The 26,642-nt window shown below is 38.6% G+C and overlaps 2 protein-coding genes across 6 annotated transcripts in view; one reads left to right on the forward strand and one right to left on the reverse strand.

Annotated features, from left to right (window-relative positions):
* Positions 1 to 15,016, reverse strand: LOC118813385 (interleukin-17 receptor B). Its single transcript, XM_036578697.1, has 12 exons — positions 14,867 to 15,016; positions 14,745 to 14,769; positions 13,698 to 13,835; positions 8,086 to 8,222; positions 7,761 to 7,896; positions 7,601 to 7,651; positions 6,771 to 6,901; positions 6,558 to 6,623; positions 4,513 to 4,579; positions 4,128 to 4,310; positions 3,132 to 3,440; positions 1 to 1,400 (listed from the first exon to the last, which is right to left on the reverse strand). Exons 1-12 carry the CDS (start codon positions 14,927 to 14,929, stop codon positions 988 to 990), a joined length of 1,719 nt encoding a protein of 572 aa, XP_036434590.1. The 5' UTR covers positions 14,930 to 15,016; the 3' UTR covers positions 1 to 987.
* The window catches only part of chdh (choline dehydrogenase), a 25,649-nt gene continuing 2,345 nt past the window's right edge, over positions 3,339 to 26,642 (forward strand). The window contains exons 1-8 of one of the 5 annotated variants that reach the window (XM_036578691.1): positions 3,339 to 3,505; positions 15,365 to 15,528; positions 17,874 to 18,623; positions 19,771 to 19,922; positions 21,951 to 22,080; positions 23,675 to 23,809; positions 24,075 to 24,217; positions 26,434 to 26,536. In XM_036578691.1, the coding sequence (XP_036434584.1) occupies positions 17,897 to 18,623; positions 19,771 to 19,922; positions 21,951 to 22,080; positions 23,675 to 23,809; positions 24,075 to 24,217; positions 26,434 to 26,536 (1,390 nt within the window). In that variant the 5' untranslated portion in view covers positions 3,339 to 3,505; positions 15,365 to 15,528; positions 17,874 to 17,896. Of the gene's footprint in view, positions 3,506 to 15,313; positions 15,529 to 16,917; positions 17,007 to 17,873; positions 18,624 to 19,770; positions 19,923 to 21,950; positions 22,081 to 23,674; positions 23,810 to 24,074; positions 24,218 to 26,433; positions 26,537 to 26,642 lie in introns of those variants that run through there. The other 4 variants (XM_036578695.1, XM_036578694.1, XM_036578696.1 and 1 more) reach the window with 4 other exon arrangements.

Raw genomic sequence — 26,642 nt, forward strand, 5'->3', positions numbered from 1 at the left:
TTTTAAATCAGCACACGGATGCAAAGGCAGACGACTCTGTGGTATCCTGTTTTCGTGTGTTGAAGGAAGTGGTCGTTAGGGGAATATCCTTAATTTCAAACTTGAATATCGTATTTTACCCTAGAGACCATGATATTACCAAGGAATCTGAACACTGGGCTGTTATTAGTTGGCTACTTAGCTGGAGAAATACCACACTTTAAAACTTTTTAAAATGTTCAAACATGATCTCTCGTTATTAAAGCGAACAAATGAAAAATGCCTTGTACCAGTCCTTACCACTCCTTTTTTTTGTGCTAAATATTGCGAGTGAGTCAAAATAGCCTTCGAGCCTACAGTACGAATTTTTCCTGTATTTGTCATTAACAGGTGATGGTTAAATTTGAATGTAGCCTACACTGTGTGTGTTTGTGAAGTGTGTACGCCTGTTTCATCATCTAATATGTTTGAACTAACATAAAAATGCCTTTGGTGTCACAAAAAAATAGCTCATAGTATATAGTAAATATTTTTCATTGGAAATGTTGGGTACTGATTGCGTATTTCATCAGTTGAGAACTCTGCCAAAGAGCACTGCAAGATAAAACACTAAAACAGATGTCTAAACATAAAGTAAATCATGACATTTTCCAGTCATTTCAAAAGCTTTTGAAATGTTTTGTCATATAATCTTAAATTCGCATATATAGCAGTGTTAAGTCTTTTTATCCAAATAAAATAGTCCTTTGCCTTTTTTAACTTTCATTAGTGCTTTAAACATGTTTTAAATCTTATGTTGGTGACAAACTAACGCTGTTGTGCCTTGGCTTACGTAATGACAATTAAACAATATATTGTGCAGACCAATTATGTTGGCTTATCCAGCCAGGGAAAAAAGTGGCAGTGGGTAAACAAATTTAAACAGATGTTAATATAACTGGCCTTTACATCATCACAGTCTGAGATCATATATGTGAACATAGACCTGAAAAAAAGCTGACAGTAACTTCAAGGTTTGCACTCCACCTCAGTGAGACGAACAATCTCCTCCTTTGAGCAGCTTGGACGGCTCCTGTCCAGTTGCAGCAAAGCTTGCCTGACCTTTCTGGAGGTTTCCCTCCAATGGAAAGACCACATCCTGCATCTCAGACTTGAGCACCTCTCTCCTGGTCTGGAAGCCAGTTTCTGGGGGAGTTTCTCTAGGTCTTTGGGCAGATTGAGGGTTTTGCAGCCTCGGAGCTCCACTGGCACCGTGCTCCGCTCCCCACCCTGGCCCAGGCGCACCACCCAGAACTTGTGATGGTGCCGGGGGTCATGGGCACTGCTGGCCACCAGGTTCAGGGCCAAGGAGAAAAGTTCATGGGCTGAGGCTGGGACTGTGTAATCAGGTATGCCAGGCACCACAACTCGTTTTGGACAGTCTGTGGAGAAACATGGATTTCTATTAGTTACTTGTGTTACACAATATGGACATAACATAATATTGTAATTACACTGTTACACATTGAGATATGAATATGTCTTACACTGTTACACATTGAGATATGTCTTCCAGCATATTAACACCGCTGTGGTGAACAATTAATCACATGATCAAGTTTTGGACTGCATTATTGATATATAATAATAGGCATTATTGTAAATGCCTTGATATGTCAAAACACCCCTGGAACATTCAGAAACATCTGAGACAGACCAGGTTGTTCACAGAACCCAAAAGAAAAAATGTGATTTGTTGAAGTGCTTGATAATTGCACAGTATAATAATGAATAATAAACAGTGTAATGAATGTAATGAAAGAGCTACTTTAGTTGCATGAAACCTAGGTAAAATTTAATTGCACTTGAAGTGTCCTGCAACTCTATATAAAATTATATGGTCTATCGAAAATATGAGCTGCTAATTTGGCTAACAAGTAGAGTAACTGTGTTGCATGCGGCTTTGTTTTCATGTCACTGTCAAGTTGCATGAAAATTGTTGCAGGCAGCTCACAATATGTAACTAGTGAAACTAGCATAAAAGTTTCACTGTGTAAAGCCAGCCTTTCATCCAGCATGGAATGAGTTCTGTTTAGAGATGTAATAACACAATAAATCATATAATATCATATAATAATTAAAATCTCCCAGATAAAAAGACAATTTCTATCATCAAAGAGAGCACACAGCAAGTGTGCACAAGAGTTTTGAAATCTATTACATCATACCTTAGATTTTAAAACTCTTTTTAGTGTAGTATTAATCTCTAGTGCGTGAGCTAAGCTTCCATAAGATCAAAGTGTTAATGCAGGACAAGTGTAAATAAAATGCAGTGATTGGCTTGTTTTAATATTACTTAAATGGCTGGAGCACACTCTGCAAGGATGCATGGTGTGGACTGTTTAAAACAAAATGATACGCTATTATTTAAAGGTCTGGAATCAGTGGTCATATTATTAATTTGTTATTTATATACACTAACAATACTAATGCAGTTTAACTTCAAATTATAGTTGTTTTGATAAACAATGATGTTTTGTTAATTTGCTAAGTAAAAATAAGTTGACACATCCTCTATAGAGAACACACTTCTGCACATTTTTAATGCACAATTACTGTTTATTTGCTGAATTTGACATACTGGAAAAATAAAAAAATAAAACATAAAATAAGGCCTGTGCAAAGGTTATGGCATATTTTAGATTTTATGTTGTATTTTTTCCAGTATATTAAACTCATAAATAAAAAACTGTGCACTAAAATTTGCAGAACATATCATATTTAAGTGTGTTCTCTATAGAGGATGTGTACTTCATTTCACAAACAACACAACAACAAAACATGTCATTTGACCAGGTGCATTCAAACTTTTGCAAACAAAATAGACACCAAAATGTATTTTTAGATGTTTTAATATTTAAGAATTATTTGGGGAAGAACAAAATGCTATTAAATCATAAATGTAGTATAATTTTGTGCTTGAAAATTAAAGTTTATTTCATTCCTGATGCTACAAGGCATATCAATCATTTTAGAATAATCTAAAAATCTTTTTACTGTTTACCATTTTTTCTTTGTCGAAAATATTCAGTTTTAGCATTTTAAAATATATTTCTATATTTATCTGCAAACTGGGTTTATTTCCAAACTTTAAAACAGTAGTGAAACATTACCTGTGTTAGCACTGATGCCGGTGTTGGTAGGTTGAGGTGGTAGGATGATGAGGACTTTATCAGCCTGATCAACCTGTGAGTTAAGCCAGCGGAGCGGACCTTGCTCTGCCAGACAGCCCCTTTGCCACATGTCGATGACTACGTTCAAACCTTTATGGCTCTGCAGGAAGTCAGCAAGGGCTATTACAGCGTGCTGGAACACACTGTCCACTGCCGGGTACACCACCAACACCCCGACTGATCCAGTGGAGACGGAGTTTAGCCCACACTTAGAAAATCTGGACTCTTTCCACAGTCTACAGAGCTGGCCTGGAAGACAGTTAGAAAGGACATGAAGGACCAAGCTGAGAGAGAGAGGGAGCATCTGAATTAAGGTTGGGAAACAGTAAGGCAGCTTTTTGTTATAGATTCTGAGAACATTCTAACTGTAAAATTCTAACACCCCAGGTCAAATTACATGTTTTGTTGATTTTCTAAGTAACTAAGTCAACACATCCTCTAAAGCAGGGATGCCCAATCCTGGTCCTGCAGATCTACCATCCTGAAGACTTCAGATCCAACACACCTGGCTCTAATAATCAGAGGACCCTGAAGGTCTTCATTACCTGGATTAGGTGTGATAGATTAGGGTTGGAGCTAAACAGGGTGGTAGATCTTCAGGACTAGGATTGAGCACCCCTGATCTACAGGGAATAAACATTAATATGACATTTTTTAAATTGTCTTCTAATTTTAGTGCAATTTTCTAGTTATAAGCTGGCTTTAACATATTACTACAATGTGTCTATGCCTAGACTCTTAAAAGGGCCTATTTTAGCTAAGATCTCTTTGAGGAGCTATTTTAAGATAAGAACTCTTAGAGGAGCTATTGCCAAATGCTGTAATTTTTGGACTTAAAAGATTAGATTTTTACTTGATCAAGTAAACTACATAAACTGTGCATTTGCCATCACCTCAGGAAAATAATTTAGCATATCTATGTATTTCTTAACTTACAGCAGCAGATAAGAATCAAAACAACAGCTCCTGCTACTGCACACCCAACACTGATCAGCAGAGCAGTATTGTCTTGTGTCCATGATTTAGTTGCTGGTCTAGGATCTGGTTCAGGATCTGGTTCAGGTTCTGGTTCAGGTTCAGGTTCAGGTTCTGGTTGTTGTGTTGTTTTTTGTTCCTTTTCTGGAAAACAGAGAAAAAACTATTTACACACATAAATATGTTCAGATAACAGTTCAAATAAATTCAAAAGTGCTCACACAGTGCATAACACACACAGATATATGATTACAGAAACTTGTTTATTTCCAGGTGCTGAAATAAATGTCTAGTAGCAGCGTCTAAATTGAGGAAAACATTGTGCAGAGTAAGATAGGGTACTTACTTGTGCAGTTTATGTCACGCCTGATCCATTTACAGAGAGTTCCACAATTTTTAAAACGTGGTTTTATCTGTAATTAGTTTAGACTTATTAGTGTTTTTGGTCAGTGATACATATAAACAAACTGCTTGCTTTGTTTGCATATACAGTACTGTGCAAAAGTCTCGGCAGTAAGTGTGATTGTGCCTGTAAAAAATTTAACATTTTGCCTGTAATAACATTTTAATATATACAAATAAACATACATACAGTTAAACATAAGATTTTCTTAATTTTCTAAAAGAAGCTTTTGATCCTGGCTGGAAGAACACAACTTTAGTTCCTGACTCCCCAGTTTAGTCAAGTACAATGTATCGTTTACTAGTTTATTTGTGTTTGTTCTAATGTTAGCATTTAGAAGGGGATCACTGCTGACCAGATATTATTTGTGTGATGAACCATTCTCAGTGACACCAATATAATACAGCCACTGTTAACACTCATTTAGTTAAACTTGGAATATTGAGAAAATTGACAATAATCATGGATTATTAAACAGTGGTCACTGGTGAGCAAAGCACGATCATTCAATGGGTTTTATATGCGCATGCCCAAGGGCCTAAGCCACTAGGGGGCCCCTGCAAGCAATTATAATAAAATTTAAGCAGCTGCTTTGACTCACAGTGGGAACTTAACTAGCAGCACAGCGAAAAAATGAACAAATCTCAACCTTTGAGCCAGTCATAGTCATGACACTCTCCACATTACTCCTAAACATCTGCTTCATTTCTCCTCCAAAGCTTAGCAACTATCTCACTATTCTGCATTTCTTTGGCCAAGCTTTCAGTTTTTTTTTTTCAAGGTTTCTTTTTTTTGCATCCTGTGAATGGACTTTGAATTTGGAGCTCCAGATGTATGAAAGAGCTGCGTGAGGGATCTGTAAAAGTGAGACCTGATACTTTGACAGAGTAAAGGATGCCCGTTTTCAAAGGCAGACACAAATAAAAATGTTAGCTCCTCATTGAAGGAGAAAAGTCACCGTGTTGGTGTTGGCAGTGATCTGCAAACTGTCTACTTCAAAGGTAATATATAGTGGGAAAAACCCACTGTGGCAGTATGCTTTAGATTATAGTTGACAGCTTGGGTTTTTCAATTTGCTGGTGGTGTTTTCGTCATCAACATGTCATCACTCTGTAAATTCCAGTATGCTATTGTAGTAAAAACAAAACCATAACAAGATTACACACATGAACAAGAACACAGGTTAACACAAACCCAACAACCAGTGCACTACTTCCTGATGAAGTATGCATCTGCTTTTCACAACCATAGCATTTACCACAATGATAAATGAAAGCATACTGCTATGGTGGGGGTGAAAAAATGTTGGAAAATGGCATCCTCTACTCTGTCAAAGTTTCGGTTCTTGCTTTTACAGATCCCCCAGGCACATCTTTTGTATATCTGGTGCTTCAAATTCAAAGTACATTCACAGGAATTCTAGCTCGATGTAAAACAAACAAATAAATAAATGAAATAAACCCGAAAGCCTGACCAGGGTAATATAGGATAGTGTAAAGGTTGAAAAGCAGTGATTGGAAGAGAAAATAAAGGAGGGTAACGTTTAGGTAAGACGTGGAAAGCATCAAGATTATGATCGGTAAGGTTATAACGGTCATCATCAGTGATGACTAGATCACTAAACTGTTGTCCTCAGCGATGACTAGACTACTACACTGTTGTCCTCAGTGATGACTGGATCATTAAACTGTAGTCCTCAGTGATGACTGGATCATTAAACTGTAGTCCTCAATGATGACTAGATCACTAAACTGTGGTCTTCAGTAAAAACTAGATTACTACACTGTGGTCCTCAGTGCTGACTAGATCACTAAACTGTGGTCCTCAGTGATGACTAGATCACTACACTGTGGTCCTCAGTGATGACTAGATCACTACACTGTGGTCCTCAGTGATGATTAGATTACTAAACTGTGGTCCTCAGTGCTGACTAGATATAATTCCTTTGATATACATGAAGTAATTATACAAACAAGATATATACAGACCAATATTATAAGGTTTTCACATTGTCCAGAATACTTCAGTCTCTCTTTAATCCAGATTTTTCCACCCTATCAGGCAAACACAAACAAGTAGCAGCTCAAAACAAAATCGGCAGAGAAGTATTTTCTAAATGGCTACATAATAACATTGTCAAGTTTGACAAGAGCAACCAAGTTAAAATAAAGAAAATAATCAGAAGGTGAAGTGCAACATACCGTTGGCACCACGATGCGGTTTAGTTTATCTGCGTTTCTTTGCAGTATGATATCATAATCCTCATAATAAGGGCGGGGTTCAAAGGAGACCACTATTTCATCCCCCTCAGGTACAGCATTAATGTCCATATCTGACCACATAAACATCATTGTTAATACTTGGCAAAACACAAAGTTAATGTGTGTGTGTGTGTATATAATTATATATATCGCTGCTGTTGAAAGAAAACCTTGTATCTCCATTTTTCAATTTTTGACATAATTTGAAAATGCCTGTTTCCCTTTACATTATGTCCAAAGTTTGTGCATACCCCTTCTATTATTGCATTCAGCTACATTAAGGTACACTCACTGCTGTCACAGGAGTTCAAATGCACACACAGCTTGTATAGTCTCCATAGAAAATGGAGCAGCAGCGCATGAGCCTAAGGTCACCATGTTCAATGCAAAGCATAGGCTAGAGGGGTATGAAGCCCCCCCAGCACTGAGCTGTGGAGCAGTGGAACCGTGTTTCTTTAGTGTGATAGAGCTCCATCAAATACCTTTGGGATGAGTTGGAGTGGCATTTGTGTTTCAGAACTAATCATCCAACATGATCTCTCTAGTGCTCCCACTGCTGAATTAAATCCTCATTGCAACATTTAGTTCCAACATTTAGTGTAAAGCATTCCTCGAAGAATAAAGACTTTATTTATTTAGTAGACTTTGTTACTGCAGCAGATTGTGACAAACTCCTTTTTTAATACTCTTGATTTCAGAAGAAACATTGGAAGAGCAGGTGTCCACAAACTATTGGCCATATAGTGTGTGTGTGTATTTCAATGTTTTACCTTGCAAAATTGAACATGTTGAATGAGTCCTCATCTGTGCATTGTCACATCCTATAAAACAAGAGTGAAATGAGGAAAGGAAATACATATTTGCTGAACAATAAATGTCTTGAAATAGGAGATACAATGAAGGCTTTTCAACAGTGAATGTGAAACCAACCAGGTGCCTGAACCTCTCTGGTTTTTGAGTGTTTTCCTCCCATGTTAGCCGGTGGAGAAGGGAGATTATAGACATCAACCTTGTAAAAGCCAGTTGGTTCAATGTTGACATCAGTGCTTATGAAACTGAACCAAAGCTACAAGTGAAATAAGAAGAAAAGAGAACAGTGTGTAGATTGGTCAGAGAATTTGTGTAGCAGTGAAAATATTAAAACATTGATATATTACTTATTTATAAATACAGTTTAATCTACGTATCAATGCCTTTACCATGTTTTTACCAATAATCTCAGAAAATCAATGAGAAACAGTACTAAAGGGCTCACCTGTTCTAAACCAGCATAGTTGGCTGGTTTTGAAGAGAATGGAGGCTGGTAGTCACATCTATATCTTACTGGATCAGGGTTTGAATGGGAACGTATGTTCAGTTCAATCCACGTGCCAGTAATATTGTGAATGCTACCTAGGGATGCAAAAATTGAGAAAGTGAGTTCAAGCTTACCCTTTTCTCTGTATCTGACCATTTTTCTACCCAACATTTGAGTTTTGCTCTCTCTGTTGAAAACAGTGTAGGCATAATGCATTTGAGTAATATGAAAGGTTTATAGAGTGCAAATGGTCATTCATTTTGGTTATGGCTGTGGTTACTTGACCTAGGCCTATTTTTTGGTGAGTATAAACATATTTTAAGGAGCTGTACTTCTAAGGAAATGTTTGTGAGTGATTTGGAATGAATCTATCTGGATTTCTGCATGAATGGGTCCTAAAACTAATCTGATATTCATTTTAGTCAGTAGAAGGAAATAAAGTCTTATTTAACAACATGCAAAACATTTTTCATTTCCAGTGTTAGGAAAATGAAAAAAAGGGTAATGGAGTCAGGCTTTTTCCATGCCATATAATGTACTAAACAATACTGGCTGCCTGCTCTTTGTGAAAGAAATCTGCTCAAGTGCTATATTGCAGGCTGTTCATGCAAGACATCCTAATAATATTCAGCCAAAATACATATTTTTTTGATTATATGAAAAGACATAAATACAACCTCTGCAGCAACCTGTTTTTTAAAAAATAACATTTTCCTGCAAATGTTAATGCACAGGTACTTTTGAATTTTATTAACTTATAAGTAGGAAAAATAGTGATTATGGCATATGCAAATATTTGGACACTTCTAAGTCAGTACTTATTAATACCACTTTTGGTAGACATCCACCCCTGTGCTTAACAGTTGGCAAGGAGTTCTTTTCATCAAATGCTGCTCCTTTTTCGTCCAAACATCTTTTAGGTAATTGTGGCCAAAGAGTGACTGACCTTCCAAAATACAACCCCAATTCCAAAAAAGTTGGGACGTTGGGTAGAATGTAAAAAAAAAAAAATGTAAATAAAAACAATGCAATGATTTGCAAATCTCATAGACCCATATTTTATTCACAATAGAACATAGAACACATATCAGATGTTGCAAGTGAGACATTTTACCATTTCATGAAAAACATTAAGACCCAATCCCATTTCTTATTATTACCCCTACCCCTTGTTTTCGAGTGTCACCCTAACCCCTTTGAACTGAGTTACAAGGGGTAGTGGTTGAAATCTTACCCTACGAAATGGGACAACCCTCAAATTTAAAAAAAAAACAAAAAACAAAAAAAAAAACACATTGCTTCGTTAACAGCTACTAGCGCTGCTCAGTAGGCGACCCAGCCCGTCCTCAGTGATAGCAGAAAAGGGAAAAGTTCAGCTCCTCACTGCTGGGCTTTAGTTACATTTAGGGCATCGTATGCTTTCAAACAGGGGGTTTAAGACAGTTATTTATTATCGCCCACCGCTAATTCTTTGGTGATACGAAGGTGAAGTCAGCTATTCGCCAGCTTCTTGTTCGAATTCTCCCGTTCCACCTTAAATGGTGCAGTAGTTACATTCTGGCGCTTCAGGCGTCAACACTGCTAGACTATTTAAGGTGGAACGGGATGTTAGCTAGATAGCTCCCGAAACATTAGCAAGCTAGCAGCGATTTTTTTGCTTGTTATGAAGAAAACGACCATAATACATTGAAACGACATTAAACTAAGATAATACGATAGTTATTGTAATTTTTAACAGAGAAAATTCTCACATTTGTGTGTTTCTTTGGTCGCTCGCGCAGACATCTTGCCCTAACACTTTGCCCTACCCCTCGATCTCAACAAAAATTGGGACACCCTAACCCTAGACGTGAACGCGCAAAACAGAGGGCTAAGGGCTAAGTGGTAGGGGCAAGGGATGAAATGGGATTGGGCCTAACTCATTTAGAACTTGAGGGCAGCAGCGCATCTCAGGAAAATGGGGACAGGGGCAACAAAAGGCAGGAAAAGTAAGTGGTACTAATAAAAACAGCTGGGCAGAGGATGGGCAACTGAGAGATTCAGAGAATCTGGATAAATCCTTGTACACGAGGGACAAGGCTGACGGTCAAGATTGGATGCCTGTGATCTTCGGGCCCTCAGGCAGCACTGCATTAAGAACAGGCACGATTCTGTACTAGAAATCACTGCATGGGCTCAGGAATACTTCCAGAAATCAATGTCTGTGAACTGTATCGGTTCACTGCGCAATCCACAAATTCAAGTTAAAGCTGTATCATGCAAAGAAGAAACCATATGTCAACACAATCCAGAAACGTCGCCATCTTCTCTGGGCCAAAGCTAATTTAAAATGGACTGAGGCAAAATGGAAAACTGTTCTGTGGTCAGATTAATCAAAATTTTAAATTCTTCTTTGGAACCACAGGCGTTGTGTCCTGCAGACTCAAGAGGAGAGGGACCACCCAGATTGTTATAAGCACACAGTCTCTGATGGTATGGGGTTGCATTAGTGCCTATGGCGTGGGCAGCTTACACATCTAGAAAGGCACCATCAATGCTGAACAGTTTACAGAGGTTTTAGAACAACATATTCCTCTTTCAGGGAAGGCCTCACATATTTCAGCAAGTCAATGCTAAACTACATACCACATCCATCACAACAGCATGGCTTTGCAGAAGAAGCGTCCAGGTGCTGAACTGGCCTGCCTGCAGTCCAGACCTTTTACCAATAGACAACATTTGGTGCATCATGAAACAGACAGCACCCAGGACTGCTGAACAGCTACTCCCAGACGTTTACAGACTGTTGTTAAAGAAGAGGCGAGGCTACACAATGGTAGACATGGCCCTGTCCCAACTTTTTTGAGATGTGTTGCTGCCTTTAAGTTCTAAATGACAATATTTTTCATTAAATGGTAAAATGTCTCACTTTCTACATCTGATATGTGTTCTATGTTCTATTGTATATAATTGAGTCTATGAGATTTGCAAAACATTGCATTCTGTTTTTATTTACATTTATTTACATTTTACACAGCATACGAACTTTTTTGGAATTGGGCTTGTAGCTCTGGTTTAACTAGATGTTATTTTGCATACTTCAGACGTTGACTTTTGTTGAGGTTGCAGGTTAGGATTTCTTCTGATGACTCTTTCATGTAAAGCATGTCTGTGCTACCAGTGTTGCACGGTAGAATGGTGCACCATCACTGCTGTGTCAGCTAAAGCTTCCCACGGGTCCTTTGTTGTCATGTTGAGGTTTTGCATCTGAACAGTCCCATCTGAGAGTTTTCTTGGTCTTTCAGATCATGCTTTGACTTCTACAGTTCTGCTTAAATGCCATCTCTTAATGGCATTTTTGACCTTGGAAACGGCAAGTTTCCCCTGCTTTGTAGGCATCAATTACTTTCATTTTCAGATCCTTCAGCCAGCCAGTTAGTGAACCTCATGGTTGTTGAGTGTTACCAGGTTTGTAGGCTCAGAGAATTTATAAGTCTCTAAAATTGTTATCAGCTGACTCTCCTAATGACAATTCTTGACCTGCATAACCAGTCCTAATGAATCAATTAAGGTGTAATTAGGTAATTAAGCTAGTGAATAAAGTACTGCCACATTACAACTGAATGGTTTCAAAACTTTTACATGTGAAACTAATTTAAAAAAACAAGTTGCTTGTCATCTTTTCAATTCACAAATCAACAAACTATGTCATCTGCCCGGAAATGCCAAAACTTTTGCACACGACTCTACCTCTCTGCCATTAATGTATTTAAAAATTTGCTTTAGGCCAAAACTTTCTCTTAAAACTACCATAAAGCAATGTTTCAGATATCAGGTAGCATATTCATGACCATTTTCTAGAGCTACAACTGAAATTCATACTCTTGGGGTGAGAACATGATGGACTGGCATGCCGACTGCAAGTCAGGTCTTACACCAGCATCAGTGCCTGTACGTCACTAACACTCTATTTTAAGTCAGAATAAGAAATAAAGAAAATCCGTGAAGTGAGTCCACACAGCCATGTTCCAAAATCTAGTAAAAAGGCTTCCTAGAAGAGTGGAGGCTGTTATAGCAGCAAAAGCGGGGACAAACTCCTCATTAATACCCATGGCTTTGGGGTGGGATGTGCAATAAGAACATAAGTATCTGATGTTGGGGTGTCCAAATGCTATGTGTGTATGTTTGAGTACGTTTACAAAGCAAACTGTGAACTAGGCCAGTGGGGTAAAGATGATTTCACCAACTAAGTGACATTACAAACATACAAAAATCTGGGTCATGGCATGACAGCTGTGATTCCATCGCAGGCAAGTTTTGCAAAGTAAAGACAAAAAGTAAAGAAGCCTGGAACATACTATGTCCTTAATATTGGCAATTTCTTTCACCAAAATGTAGTTCCAGCAGCTTGGAGTAAAATGACCACTGTTGTTACTTGAAGTCACAATGATATTGGTATCATACTGGTGCTGGCAGGTAGAGTGCCCTCCTCAAATACTGGCACCCCTGGTAATCATGTGCAAAATGAGCTGTAAAAAATGTTCTCAATTACTTGTCCTTTTCATCTTTCACTCAAAATATTAGCAAAAATCTAACCTTTATTTAAGCTCTAATGATTGAAATAAATATTTTTCTCAAATCTACATGTGCCACAAGGTGTTTGCACCTCTAGAAATTCATAAGAGTGAAATCTAACTGAAGTATATTTCTATTTTATGTTTTTAAGTTTACCTGACCATTTAAATGGTCAGTCATGACTTACTGATTCACTAGAGAATATATATGAAATGAAACACAGGCCAAATTCCCTCAGTCATTAATCACTATGACAAAGACAAGAAAAAAAACAGCAATGATGTGATATATATATATATATAGACCAGGGTCATTTCTGTGTGGAGTTTTCATGTTCTCCCCGTGTCTGCGTGGGTTTCCTCCGGGTACTCCGGTTTCCTCCCACAGTCCAAAAACATGCAGTCAGGCCAATTGGACATGCTAAATTGCCCCTAGGTGTGAGTGTGTGTGTGACTGTGTATGTCTGTCTGTCTGCCCTGTGATGGACTGGCGACCTGTCTAGGGTGTATCCTGCCTTCCGCCCAATGACAGCTGGGATAGGTTCCAGCACCCCACCGCGAACCAGAAGGATAAGCGGTTTAGATGATGTATATATATATATATATATATATATATATATATATATATATATATATATATATATATATATATATACATACACCGCGACCCAGAAGGATAAGCGGTTTAGATGATGGATGTATGTATGTATACAAGTATAGTTTACTGGAGAGGGCAAAACTTACTTTCAGTGTAAGTTAATGTAAATAGATTTTATTCCATGCAGTTTTGAAGCATTTCTATTGGTCTGTTAGTCCTGAAATTTTCACATGATGTAAAGAGCAGCTGCTGAGCTTAAGTGTAGAAAAGTAAAAATCAACAAACATCTATTTTTTTTCTTTGTATTGCTAATCCAAGCAGATTTCATCCTAATTTCTACATTTTTTTTTTCAGATATGTACATAAAAAAAAAAAATCATTGCCCCGCTATTCCCATTCCCATTCTCAAATGTACTCACTGTCAATATTGATAGCCCAGCTTATGGTCATGGAAGGAGAAGCTGTAGGTCCATTCTGAAGGTTAAGCTTGAGATCGAGATCACGTAGGGGTGAAGGAGTGAACTCATATACTTTGTACCATTCCATAGGCATCAATTCTTCAAAAATAAAATATAAATAAATAAATTCATGACACAGTCATACATGGCATTTCATACAAATCTGACCTGAACTTGCACTAGTAACATGTATGCAGTTTCTATAGCCAAATCCTGAGACATCCTGTGTTAATCCTGTATTACTAAATCGGTTAGACTGCTGCTGTAAGTCTTAGCAGGCACTTTAAGTTCTCAAATAACATGCCTGTTGAGTGCCCGTCTAATTTAGGCTTGCAACACATAATGTAAAAGGTCTATAACAATAAGATTCTTCCTAGAAACGTTATATTGTGGGGAATCCTTATAGTCTGATCTTTTTTTTTAAATCAGTAGTTCCCAGTAACATGAAAATGCTAATAATTCTTCAGCTTTTAGCAATATATATATATTTGGAAAAAAGTCTGGATATAGTATATTTTTTCCTTCTCCTGGAAAGTTAACATTGTGGAGATACAAGATTTTGTTCCAACAACTGCAAAATATACATATACATATACATGTATGTATGTATGTATGTATGTATGTATATATATATATATATATATAAATATATATATATATATATATATATATGTGTGTGTGTGTGTGTGTGTGTGTGTGTGCCATAACTTTTGCACAGGCCACACTTTGTTACTTTTATTTTTTCCCCAATGTTAAATTTAGCAAACAAACAGTAATCGTGCACTTATATTTATTAAACATGAAAATCAACAATTGTAATTTGTCCAGGGGCACCCAAATTTTCGCATACGCCATATTAAAAATTATCCATGTCCAGTGGCTAAAAAGGGTCTCTCATGAACTAATTAAAATACATGTGATATAGTTTTGTAATAAGCACATGAGCTCGAACTGTATAATTAATTTCATATGGACTGTGTACAATAGGCAAAAATCCACATCACTCACCTTGTGCTCTGCTGCATTTCGCCACCTGTGTAAAAGTGACATGAGAAGTGAACACTTGAAGACCCTTTTTAAAGAAGTGGTCTAAATGTAGCCCAGGTATTTAAAGTCTCTGCGTTACTCACTCTGCTGGGAGTGGAGTCAGCAGCTGCGAGGTGAATGAGCGAGAGTAACATGAGGCTCCTCATCTTCACTAGCAGCTCCGCTGTACGGCAGTGAAATGAAAAATCCCTCAAAAGGCTTTTCTATCATTTAGCCTCTGTTACCTGTGCAGATAAACTGCTGCACTTATATACAGCTGGGGCTCTTTCACTGTTCGTCACGCCCACTGAAGGAGGCGTGTACTAACTAGGCTGTAGCCTTTGGCGATCATATTCAATTTGGCACAATTATGTGTAATATTTTTTTATGAAATAAGTGTAAAAATGTATAAAAGGATACTGAAATATCGTGAGTGTGTACTTTGATCCGTGTACCAGTACTAAAGTGAATACGGTGGTTAGCCGCTGAATGAAGTGTCATCTGGTCGTCTGTGAAAAATTTAAGTATTTGGATAACTATTGGGTATTTGGGGTGTTTTACTGGATTAATTCGCTGCCCGCCAGTTTCTGAATGTCTGTCAGTTTGTTCTAGTTTCACCGTAAAATGGAAAATCGTTCAGGTATGTCGACATTGCTGACATAGCCGCCGTCTGTTTCTGTGGAAAGTGGACTTTGTTTGTGACTCCGCCCTCAACGAAAAGTCACAGACCACAAACAACAGCTGAGGGGAAAGTTAGCTTCGAGCGGTAAGTGACGGATTTTAGACAGGAAACTTTTGGTTGTAAAACTGTCTGTATGAAACGTTTGGCTCTTAAATATTCCGTCCAAACACTGGCGGATGCGTCGAGTGTGTTGTGAATATTCGCGGAAGTCAGTACTTTTGGTCTTTCTTACGAGTCGTTTTCAAGCAGTCTGAATGGCTGTTTAGCTAAAGAAACGAACCGAATTGGGCTCTGTTGTTCGTCGAAGCTGGCAGCTGACCGTTTAGCATTCATTTGCTAATGTTCAGATCACAGCTCAGAGAATAAGAGAATAAGAAGGTTGCAGTTTACGTGGTTTTGAAGCACATAATTGAAAAATGGCCTTAAACACGCTGCAACAGCTCACCCCTGTTTCCCGACCCCAGACCAAATCTAACTAGCTAAGCTACATTACATGGACAGAAGTATTGGGACACCTACACGTTACACCTTCCGAAGCCTTTATAATATCCATTCTAAATCTATAGGCATTGATATAGATTTGGTCTCCCCTTTGCAGCTATAACAGCTTTAACTCCTCTGGGAAGCTTTCTACAAGATTTTCGAGTGTGTCTGTGGGAATTTTTGTCCATTCACCTAGAAGAGCATTTGTAAGGTCAGACACTGATGTTGGACGAGAGGGCCTGGCTTGCATTCTCTGTTCTAGTTCATCCCAAAGGTGTTTGATGGGGTTGAGGCCAGGGCGCTCTGAGGGCCAGTCGAGTTCTTCCACACCAAACTCACCCAGCCACGCCTGTGTGGACTGCTTTGTGCACTGGGTCTCAGTTATGCTGGAACAAAAAAGGTTCTTGCCCGAACTGTTCCCACAACGTTAGAAGCGTACAGTTGTCCAAAATGCTGAAGCATCAAGATTTCCCTTCACTGAAACTATGAGGTCTAGGCCCACCCCTGAAAAACAACCCCATAGCATAATCCCTCCTCCACCAAACTTTACAGTTGGCACAGTGCAGTCATGCAGGTGACGTTCTCCTGGCATTCGCCAAACCCAGACTCGTCCATCAGACTGCCAAATAGATAAGAGTGATTCGTCACTTGACAGAATACACTTTCACTGCTCCAGAGTCCAGTGGCGGTGTTCTTTACTCCATCCGATGCTTGGCATTGTGCTTGGTGTTGTAAGGCTTGCATGCAGCACTTGGTCATGGAAACCCATGCCATGAAGCTCCCGCTGAAGAGTTTTTGTGCTGACATTAATGCTACAGGAGGTCTGGAACCCAAAGGAGGTTACTGAGTCAGCAGAGCATTGGCAACCTTTATGTACTGTGTGCCTCAGCGCTCAGAAACCCTGCTCTGTAACTTTACGTGGTCTGACATTTGGTGGCTGAGTTGCTGTGGTTCCTTAACGCTTGCACTTTTCAATTATATCACTCACAGTTGATCCTAGAACAGCTAGGAAGGAAGAAATGTAACGAACTGACTTGTTGCAACGGTGACATCCTGTTACAGTACCACACTTGAATTAGGTGAGCTCTTTAGAACAATTCTTTCACAAATGTTTGTAAAGGTAGAATGCATGGCTAGGTGCTTGATTTTTTGGGGGGTTTTTTTTGTGTCCCAATACTTTTGTCCATATAAGTGTAGCATCCATTCATCAATGAGGTAGTGTGCATTCCTTCCTTTAGCATGGCTAACCTGTTAAGTAAATAAGAGTTAGGTAAAAATCAGTCACTTACCTAGTAAAAGTCCCACCCGCCCTTCCTAACAGAGGTGTAAAAAGTGCAGAGAAACTGTACTTAAGTGAAAGTGTAGGTGCTGTGTCAAATTTTACTCAAGTAAAAGTGGAAAGATGAAGCCAAGAATATACTTGAGTGAAAAAAATACTCAAATATAATAATGTACAATTACTCAATTATTTTCCACCCCTGCTTTCTAATGATGCTGTCAGTAGACGGTGCTGCCATGTTGGAATTGTGCAGTGTTGTCTGATGGGATTTTGTCTTCTGAGGGAAATTCCTTTAATAGCTTATAATAAACAGATTAGGCATAGCATTTAGAAGCCAAAATCCAAACTTGAAAAACAGCTGCCTAGACATATGCTTTTACACAGTTCAGAGAGGAAGGAACCTCAGTTTATATCTTTTTAGCTATAGCCATATTTATAGCCAGGTTATGCTGCTGGCTTACTAGAAGACAATTCCTCATGGTCCACAACATGCTATCGTCTGACCTCAAAAAATGAAATCAATTTTAATTTTGCTTATGTTGTGATGTAGTGTTTAGGCTGTGTTTAAGCGTGAAAACAAATGATGTCTGAGCAACACTATGATAAATTAATCAGTTCTGTGTAATATAGAATATTAACTAAGTCTTTTTACATGTTTTGCACATAGAGATCTCCAAAAGTGACATCATTATGGTGTGCATCCCCTTAATTGCACGGCTAACTTTAGGCCTTGGCAGGCATGCCAACGTACCAGCCTCCCCCTGTTCTTGTTTAAACCTACTGCAAAGATACAGACACTATAGCACTGCCTCAGCCAGTCAGAAAACCCCATCCTTCAGCTATGTCATTATTGGGGCCGGGTCAGCAGGCTGTGTGTTGGCCAGCCGCCTCTCAGAGAATTCATCTGAGTCTGTCCTCCTCTTGGAGGCGGGGCCTAAGGACTTGCTGCTGGGCAGCACTCGTCTGTCATGGAAGATCCACATGCCGGCTGCATTGACCTATAACCTTTGTGACGACAAATACAACTGGTTCTATCACACATTGCCCCAGGCTGGAATGGACGGCCGAGTGATGTACTGGCCGCGTGGTCGAGTCTGGGGCGGCTCATCCTCCCTCAATGCAATGGTGTACATCCGCGGGCATGCTGAAGATTACAACCGCTGGCACAGGGAAGGGGCTGAGGGCTGGGACTATGATCATTGCCTGCCATACTTCAGGAAGGCCCAAACCCACGAGCTGGGAGCAGACCGATACCGGGGCGGCAGTGGTCCCCTGCATGTCTCTCGGGGGAAGACTGAACACCCTTTGCACCATGCATTCATTGAGGCTGGTCAACAGGCAGGTTACCCCTTCACTGAGGATATGAATGGCTACCAACAGGAAGGATTTGGCTGGATGGATATGACCATTCATAAAGGTAGGTACAGCATATGAAATGACTCATTAGGGGAGAAACAGTACATCATGACATAAAACTGACAAAAATAATGCACCTCATAGAGTTTAGCAATATAAGCTGCATTCTATAAATTTCTGCTGTCTAATGCAGTTGGATTTTTTGAACATCAAAAGTCGCAATCTATTTAATCCACACCAGCATGGTCAGCACCATGAGTGGATAGTGCAACGAGGATAATTACATGGATTCATTTTTTTTTGTCTTTTTGTTTAAAATAAGCAAGCTGAGTTGTTAACCTAGTATCATGGATCAAATCAAATTGTGAGAGTAGCCTTACATATCAGAAGGTAAAATCGTTTCACTTCCAGTTCACTGAATCATAATGGCCGATCATGGTCCTTGTCATTTTCTCTACTGTCTCATTTTACCACACTCTTTCTCTCAGTTTCTACAGGCACTTCCACTCCTCTCTGAATTTGTGCCCTCTCACTCTCACGCTTTCAAACCTATGTTGTCAAACTTTTTCTTTAGTTTGGTCATTTGATAGTTGTGAACACTGAACAAATGAACCACTTCCAAGCAAATAAAACCGCAAACGCTGGTTCAGTTCGCTGCTGGAGGGAACACATTTTTACAGTAGTCCACACCAAACGATGGATTTCAACATGAGGGCATGCTTTCCTCTTTCCTCTAAGCACTGTGCTGTCCACATAATCTGCCTGTTGGAACATGTAGCCCTTAATAGACAGTCATCATTATTGCAGTATAGTGTACTAGCAAAGCAATGCATTTGATTTTAGCACTTGGCTCGTGGAACACATTTTGGCAGCAACTTGATTGGTTAAATTTAATTTAATTGACAAACCAATTAGTCATAAAGACTGTTTCCATTTTAATGCAAAATAGGCAAAAGATAATACATCTATATCAAGAACATATGTGAGAGATAGATTGTTAGACAAGTAATAAATGGTTGTTTGTAGGTTGTAATGTGGAAGTATCAGTGTACTTGTATCCCAGCTACATTTCTGACGAATGAGTAAACACCCACATGTTTATTTTGATGCGCTCTAGTTGTTGCAATGTGAAACCAACCAAATGAAAAAGATACAGTGTATCAAAACCCAAACTCTGTTTCAATGTTGTTTCTCTCCCAACTCTGTAGGCAAGAGATGGAGCACTGCCAGTGCATACTTGCGGCCTGCATTGTCCAGACCTAATCTGAAGGCTGAAGTCCGTTGCCTGACCACACGTGTCCTGTTTGAGGGGACTCGAGCCATTGGAGTAGAGTACCAGCAGAACGGACAAACAAAGAAGGTAGGACAGAAGTCCAAGGCTATGAATAGGTGAAAAGATTGATAGGTTAGGTTGCAAGATTGGCCAGATTGAAGTGAGCTACGAGTATTCTGGATGGCCATGTCAGCTTTGCACCATGGAGTCTTGGGGACTAAAGCAGTGTCTGTTAGACATGTTCCTGGTCTCAGTTAACCAGATAAAGCTAGTAACATGCAAAACAATACTATACTATTACCATAAGACACAAGTAGGTATAAAATTGAACTTTTAAACATGCTTGGTCCTGGCTTGCATTAATAACACATTGAAAATAAAACAAATGACTGCAAACTTTAGATGGCAAATAGATGGCAAATGGATAGATGTCAAAATATGGTGAAAGAAGTGTCTTGGGAGGATGTAAGTGACATATCTACTTTCTTCATCATATCTTCATCCGTATAATGCTGAAGTTGTGTTTGAGACTTGAACGACGATCGGACCATTTTGAGCCTGTGCACAACAACACGTAAAGATGTATGTTGTGGTCTGAAAAAAAACTCGAAATCTGACCCAACCTGACTTTTAAATGATTATTTCAGACTTTACAGGGTGACTCACAGAAGGGGACACACAATATTTATTCTCAGTAATGCCCCTTCTTTCAGTTTTAACAAAAAAGCTTAAAAAACATGCAGCTATTATGTTGCCCCTACAGTGAATATGGGCTTTTTCTCCACTATTTTCAATATGCTTTTGAGCTAATTAACCACCAATTGCCCATTTTCCAAGGGTGCCAGACTCTATCATGCTGAAATTTGATAACTAGATATCTTGTGTTTAAAGCTGGTTTTAAAGCAAAACTTTTTTAGTTTTTCTTGTAATTTTCTTTACCTATTTAAAAATAATCTAATTTGTGTAAAACATTAATTCCGGTTAATATATTTTAATTTCCAAAAGATGCCCTGATTTTTGTATATCAGCTGCAGAGGTAAAATATTTCATAGAGCTTTTCTGATGTAAGATTGGCTGGCAAAAACACACACATCTTACTGCTATAAAAGGCAAATTTGAGGTTATGAATTCTCAGCTTACCATGCCACAAGGCTAGAAAGTCAAGTCTGATATGAGTAAGTTACTTAGCAATGTCAGTACTACTTATCAAACTTGAATTCTCTTAATGACTCCTCCTGTCATCTCTTCGGTGCTCAGTCTCTTCCACTGTATGCAAGTTATGGGTCGTGACTTTAAAGAATGGTTTCATGTCTGTGAAGCTGCATTCAGTCTTACATTATTTTCTTTGTGCTGCTGGGTCATTGCATTTTTTGCAAAGTGTGGACGTTCCTAAGGTCTTTTTGTTTGGAGTTTCTTAACAGGTTTCTCCTGCATTAGAAGTTGGTTAATTTGATAGGGTTGTTTTTTGGTCTTGGAGCCCTATTTCTCTCTTTCTTTTAGTTAGTGGTGGGCTATATTAAATGTTGTTATCGTGATAAATTGTCAAAGTATGTCTTTTTTGAGTGTACCATGGGTATTGTCATTACTTGTGCTGAATAACTGTGGATAAAAAAGATGGAGAGCAAATAAATAGGTTGTCATAAACTACAACCAGTGTATAGTAACTGTATAAACAGCTGTTACCTTCTTTTATTCATTCATTTCTACTGAATTTTTTCCTACTAACTCTTACTGCATAGTTTATTTCTGCAAAACTCGATCATACTCCAAAAGCCCTTGACCTTTGAAGGATATTACTATTTGGTGTTCATAATGACCAGCTTTAAGGCCCTCAGACATAGAGCAGACCTGTTTTGTATGTGAATAAGCTCGTTCCAACCACATTCTCTCCTTCCTTATCGTGCAGCGTAGCTTATCGCAGCTGGAGCCCCGTATTGCTGAGAAAAGCTGATGGCGAACCTGATATTCACTGCGTCATTTCCTGCAAACTATGTTTTTTATCTGTACCCTTCCCACCGCTCTCGAGCATAGGCCTACGAATATTTGAATAACAGACCAATCATTTGTTTGTTAACACACATAATTTCTGGTCATGAGTGTGTAATTGTGCCTCAGGTGTTTGCTGACAAAGAAGTCATCCTCAGTGGTGGGGCAATCAACACACCACAGCTGCTCATGCTGTCTGGAGTGGGAAATGCTGATGACCTGCAGAAACTGGACATCCCCGTCGTGCAGCACCTCCCAGGTGACCTATGACCTTTTTTTCCACACCGCAGCTCAATGTTTTCTACCACAAATGACATAACAAGGCAATCTCTGTTTGATAAAAATAAAAAAATCCATCAGTCAGTACTTTTCTCTTGAAATCAGCTCTCAAAGTTCACGTCTATACTGTGTACTTTGTTGTCATTGTAATTTTATTCAGTTAGTGGTCTTTGCGAAAAGGGTTTCTCCCACTTTCCAACTGTTGTTCAAACCGGGGTCCCACAGTAAGTATTCAGACCTTAGATATTTACAAAGATTGTTATGAACTATTAAAAGCCAAGGCATTAATTGACATAGTAATAAGCTAAATGTATACAAAATCCTCATTTATAGGGTAGTCTCTATTAGGGGTGGATGTCTCAACACCCTAACCCCTAAATTTCAACTTGTGGAGATAACTTTATTAAAAAAAATCAAAATCAAATTTATTGTAGGATTAGTTTTTAATAGGCAGGGGCCTTACTTTACCCACACCCCTGCATTTTAGAGCATGAAGTGAGACTGCATCTCTGTCCCTCATGACCACATAGTGAGCAGTTAGATCCCATTGTTTTGAAGTAGAAGTGTCTCAAAATCTGAAAATCATTGATAAACTGTAAGAATTGTCACAACCGAAACACATTTTTTGCAATGAAGTAAACTTTTTAATATTATTTTATATTATTATGATTTATTTATGTTTCTACAACTGTTCAAAGCTGTGTTTGCTAGTCATGTACTGGCTAGCGTTTTTGAGTTAAGGAAAAGTGTCATTCAAAGCAAAAAGAATTTAGTATAAACTCCTCAGTCAGTTAACAGTCTAAAATGTGTCTTCAGCTCTTGAACAAATTAAACAAATTTGGTAGAATGATCTTTATATATTTTTATGGCTGCTGAAAAAGTTGGGGTCATTCTTTACCCAACTTGAGTTGAACTGAATATACAATATTTGCGTGAACAACACGTTCCTCTGTTACTAGGAGACACCAGTTTCAAAAGCAACATGAAGTACAACAGCTTGCTTGATGCCAGTTTTCATCAGATGTTTACAGGACCCCCCTACCACTACTGATTTTTTTTTTCTTTTCTAGAATGCTAGAACGGTGTATTACAAATCAAAAGGTCTTTTTTAACATCTTCATACTTGAATTATGCATATATATTTTTTTAAATATATGGAATTCTCATTTCTCGGCACTGCATTTGGTGTCTTTTGGTACACTGTAAAACGCTTTACCCAGCCTTTTAGAGTTCATAATGCTATATGAAGATACAGCAAATCTGTATCAAGTATGTAAGCACATCAGACTTAAAATGTAAACGATGGAAAGTGTAAAAACTCTGTAAAGAAATTATTGTAGAAGTTAATACAACCACTCAGCTTTACGCTCACAGTCACATGGATTTTTGTAAAGGGTGCTCTGCTGATCATTGCTGTTCGTTGATTAATGATTGTCTTGGTTTTATTTGATTTCTTAAGTATTAGTGTTTGAGTCCACATCTTGTTTACTGAAGGTGAAAGAGCTGTGTTGTAAATCTCTCTTTTTCTCTCTCTCTCTCTGTGTGTGTGTGTGTGTGTGTGTGTGTATATGTAGGTGTTGGTAGTAATCTGCAGGACCATTTGGAACTCTATGTCCAGCAGCAGTGCACTCAGCCCATAACTCTGTACAAGGCTCAGAAGCCATTCCATATGGTTAAGATCGGCCTGGAGTGGCTGCTCCAGTTCACAGGTAGCAGGCCATCAATACTGTACCCAAAGCTCACTGGAGAATGGAGTTTTTTTTTATTTTTTTTTTATAATTATCATTTATCACCCCGACACTCATGACTGACCTTTTAAAGCTAGAGCTCAGGAATAAGTCAGCCTAGACAGCCAGAGACTAGTATGACAAGTGCTTGTTCACTGATCTCTATCATAGGCATAATGTATGACTTGGCGATTTTCAAAGATGTCTTTTTTTTTTATTTATTTTTTTTTAAACCTCTGTCTCTCAGGCTATGGGGCTACGGCCCACCTAGAAAGCGGTGGTTTCATTCGCAGTTGCCCTGGTGTCACCCACCCTGACATCCAGTTCCATTTTCTGCCCTCGCAGGTCATTGACCACGGCCGCATCAGCTCCAAAATCGAGGCCTACCAGGTCAGTAGTGTTTGAGGCTGTTAATAAGGACCTGACTTGCTATGGACTTTATCTCATCTATGATGATTTTGGCTATGTTTCAGTGACATGACAAGCATTTTTTGTGTAAGTTCATTATTTTACTATTAAATCTTGTAAGAAATACAAGACATGGGTCACATTATTCTAAAATAAATCCTTTATGTGAATACATTTTCACTGTGTTAAAATAAAATTAATTTTAGGCATTTATGTTTCCTAAAGTCCAAAAATGTCCAGTAGTATGACCATCCAACCACATATGCAGATTAAGTAATCTTTAAAATCGTAAAATGTTGCAAAATCAGGTAACTGCAGTATAACCAAAAACACATTCTGACATGGTTTTAAGAAAGAGTGGGCACAGTGTTGCCAATAAAGAAGACCCCAAGTGTCTTCACAGTGCAACGCTAAAGTCCTAGAGTCCTTTTGTGCCATCTTGCCATCTCATTTTGTTGTAGGTGACATTATTATTCCTCTCTACAGGTGTGATACAGTTTTTCCTTAGTCACTTACATACATTTCCTGAAAGACTAACCTCAAAACACCACTGCATTATCATGACTAGCTGTGCGCTGTTTTAGTTCTCATTGTAAAACTAAATGCAAATGCTAAAGCATGTCGCAAAATGTCAAATGCAGATCTCATTTGACTGTAATATGTTTATCAATAGATTGCACTATTATCATTTGCTCAAGTACATTTTACAGCAACCACTGACGCAGATGTTAATTGCATAAATCATTACATGCAAAATACTATGTACAAGCATCAGTTGTACTAAAAAAATCTTACAGGTGCAAATTGGTACACCATGAGCACAAATACTAAAGGGGCAGTGGAAAGAACCTGCCCACGCAAGAGGAAAAAGTGTTTGGACAGTATGCTCAGAAAAGCTGTTCTGTTGTCATTTCTTGGGTATTTTTAGTATTCAAGGGCTCTCTTAGTACTTGAAAATACTCTTTCATTGAGCTCGTCATCAGATTTAATGCTTTTGGGGGGGGTTCAAAGCAGAACCGACAATACAAAATGTTCTTATAAACGTTTTCTGCAGGTCCACATTTTCAAAAACCTAAAACTCAAATTGTTATTATCATCAAGTACCGTCAAATAGTGTCTGACTCCTGCTGACCATCCGGATAGTGTTTCTCCAGAATGTCCTGTTTATCCATCCATCTTGTTGCTGGTTGGTCTCTTCCTCTTTTACCTTCAACTGTTTTAATAATAGTCTTTTCCAGTGAAGTGGTTCTTCTCAGAATAGTGCAGCTTGAAAAGAAAACCATTTCTTTTAGCAAAAAAAGAAAAAAAAACAGTAACAAGCGGCATAGCTGTCCCCCTGTTGTTGATAGATTGGGAGTTGTCATCTTAAAGATGACATAAAAGAGAGCATAATTGGCCTTGCTTAATTGAATGTGATGTCTTAAAATGTCAAATGAAAAAAATGAAAAGAATTATTTTGCTCACAGTTTATGAAAGAATTTTAATGAATACTTATGACACTACTGGTGTATTGTACCTGTATCGTAAAAATGTCTTAAAAGTATCGTAATACATTTTGGCATATTGTCCATCCCTACTTCTAGTGTTTGTTGGCATAGGAAGGTATAGAGGAGCACAAACAGGATGGCAGGAGGCAAGTCAGTAAAGCAACTCAGCCGGTTGTCATTTGAAAAGAGCAGCGAGAGAGTGAAGGAGCCGGGAACAAAAGATCTTTGAAAATGCTGTGTGAGGGCAACATGACATTGTGTGGTCTAGGGATGGTGTGATCCACCATGCTGCATTCACTGTGTGCAACAACACAGGCTGTCTTGTTTTTCTTGGCAGCCAAGGAATTCCAGAGAACAAAAGGAAAGGGATGAAACTTAAGCACTCGTACCAGCAGAACACACACTAACACACCACCACCACATCAGTGTCACTACAGTGCTGAGAATGATCCACCACCCAAATAATACCTGCTCTGTAGTGGTCCTGACTGTTAAAAAACAAGGTGAAAGGGGGCTAAAAGTATGTAGAGATGAACTACAGTCTGTAATTGTAGAACTAAAAAGTGCAGCTGTATGGTAAGCGGAGCTGATAAATTGGACAAAGAGTGTAACAAGGAGGTGGTTTTAATGAAGTGACTTATTGGTGTCTTGCCAGTCAACTGGAGGTCTTTTTTATTTGTTTTTTTTTATTTTTTTTTTTATGAATGGCAGGTACATGTTGGACCAATGAGGAGTACGAGTGTTGGATGGTTAAAACTGAGGAGCAAGAATCCCCTAGATCACCCTATTCTACAACCTAATTACCTCTCCACTGGTAAGCCCTCTCTCAAACAGAATGCTTTGTATTACCTAAGTTTTGTGGTCATTTTGCTGCTGAGCTACACAAAATGAAGTACTGAAAGAAAAGTATGGGATGTCCT

This window comes from Colossoma macropomum, unplaced genomic scaffold, assembly GCF_904425465.1.
Source record: "Colossoma macropomum unplaced genomic scaffold, Colossoma_macropomum, whole genome shotgun sequence".
Lineage (NCBI taxonomy): Eukaryota > Metazoa > Chordata > Actinopteri > Characiformes > Serrasalmidae > Colossoma > Colossoma macropomum.

What these genes read in the sequence shown, in the direction of transcription:
- LOC118813385 (XM_036578697.1), bottom strand. Translation starts at nt 14,929, where the DNA reads ATGAGGAGCCTCATGTTACTCTCGCTCATTCACCTCGCAGCTGCTGAC. An exon ending in ACCGCATCGTGGTGCCAACG is followed by an intron (nt 6,624 to 6,770) that starts GTATGTTGCACT and finishes TTTGCCTGATAG; the next exon opens with GGTGGAAAAATCTGGATTAA. An exon ending in GTGAAAACCTTATAATATTG is followed by an intron (nt 4,580 to 6,557) that starts GTCTGTATATAT and finishes AACTAATTACAG; the next exon opens with ATAAAACCACGTTTTAAAAA.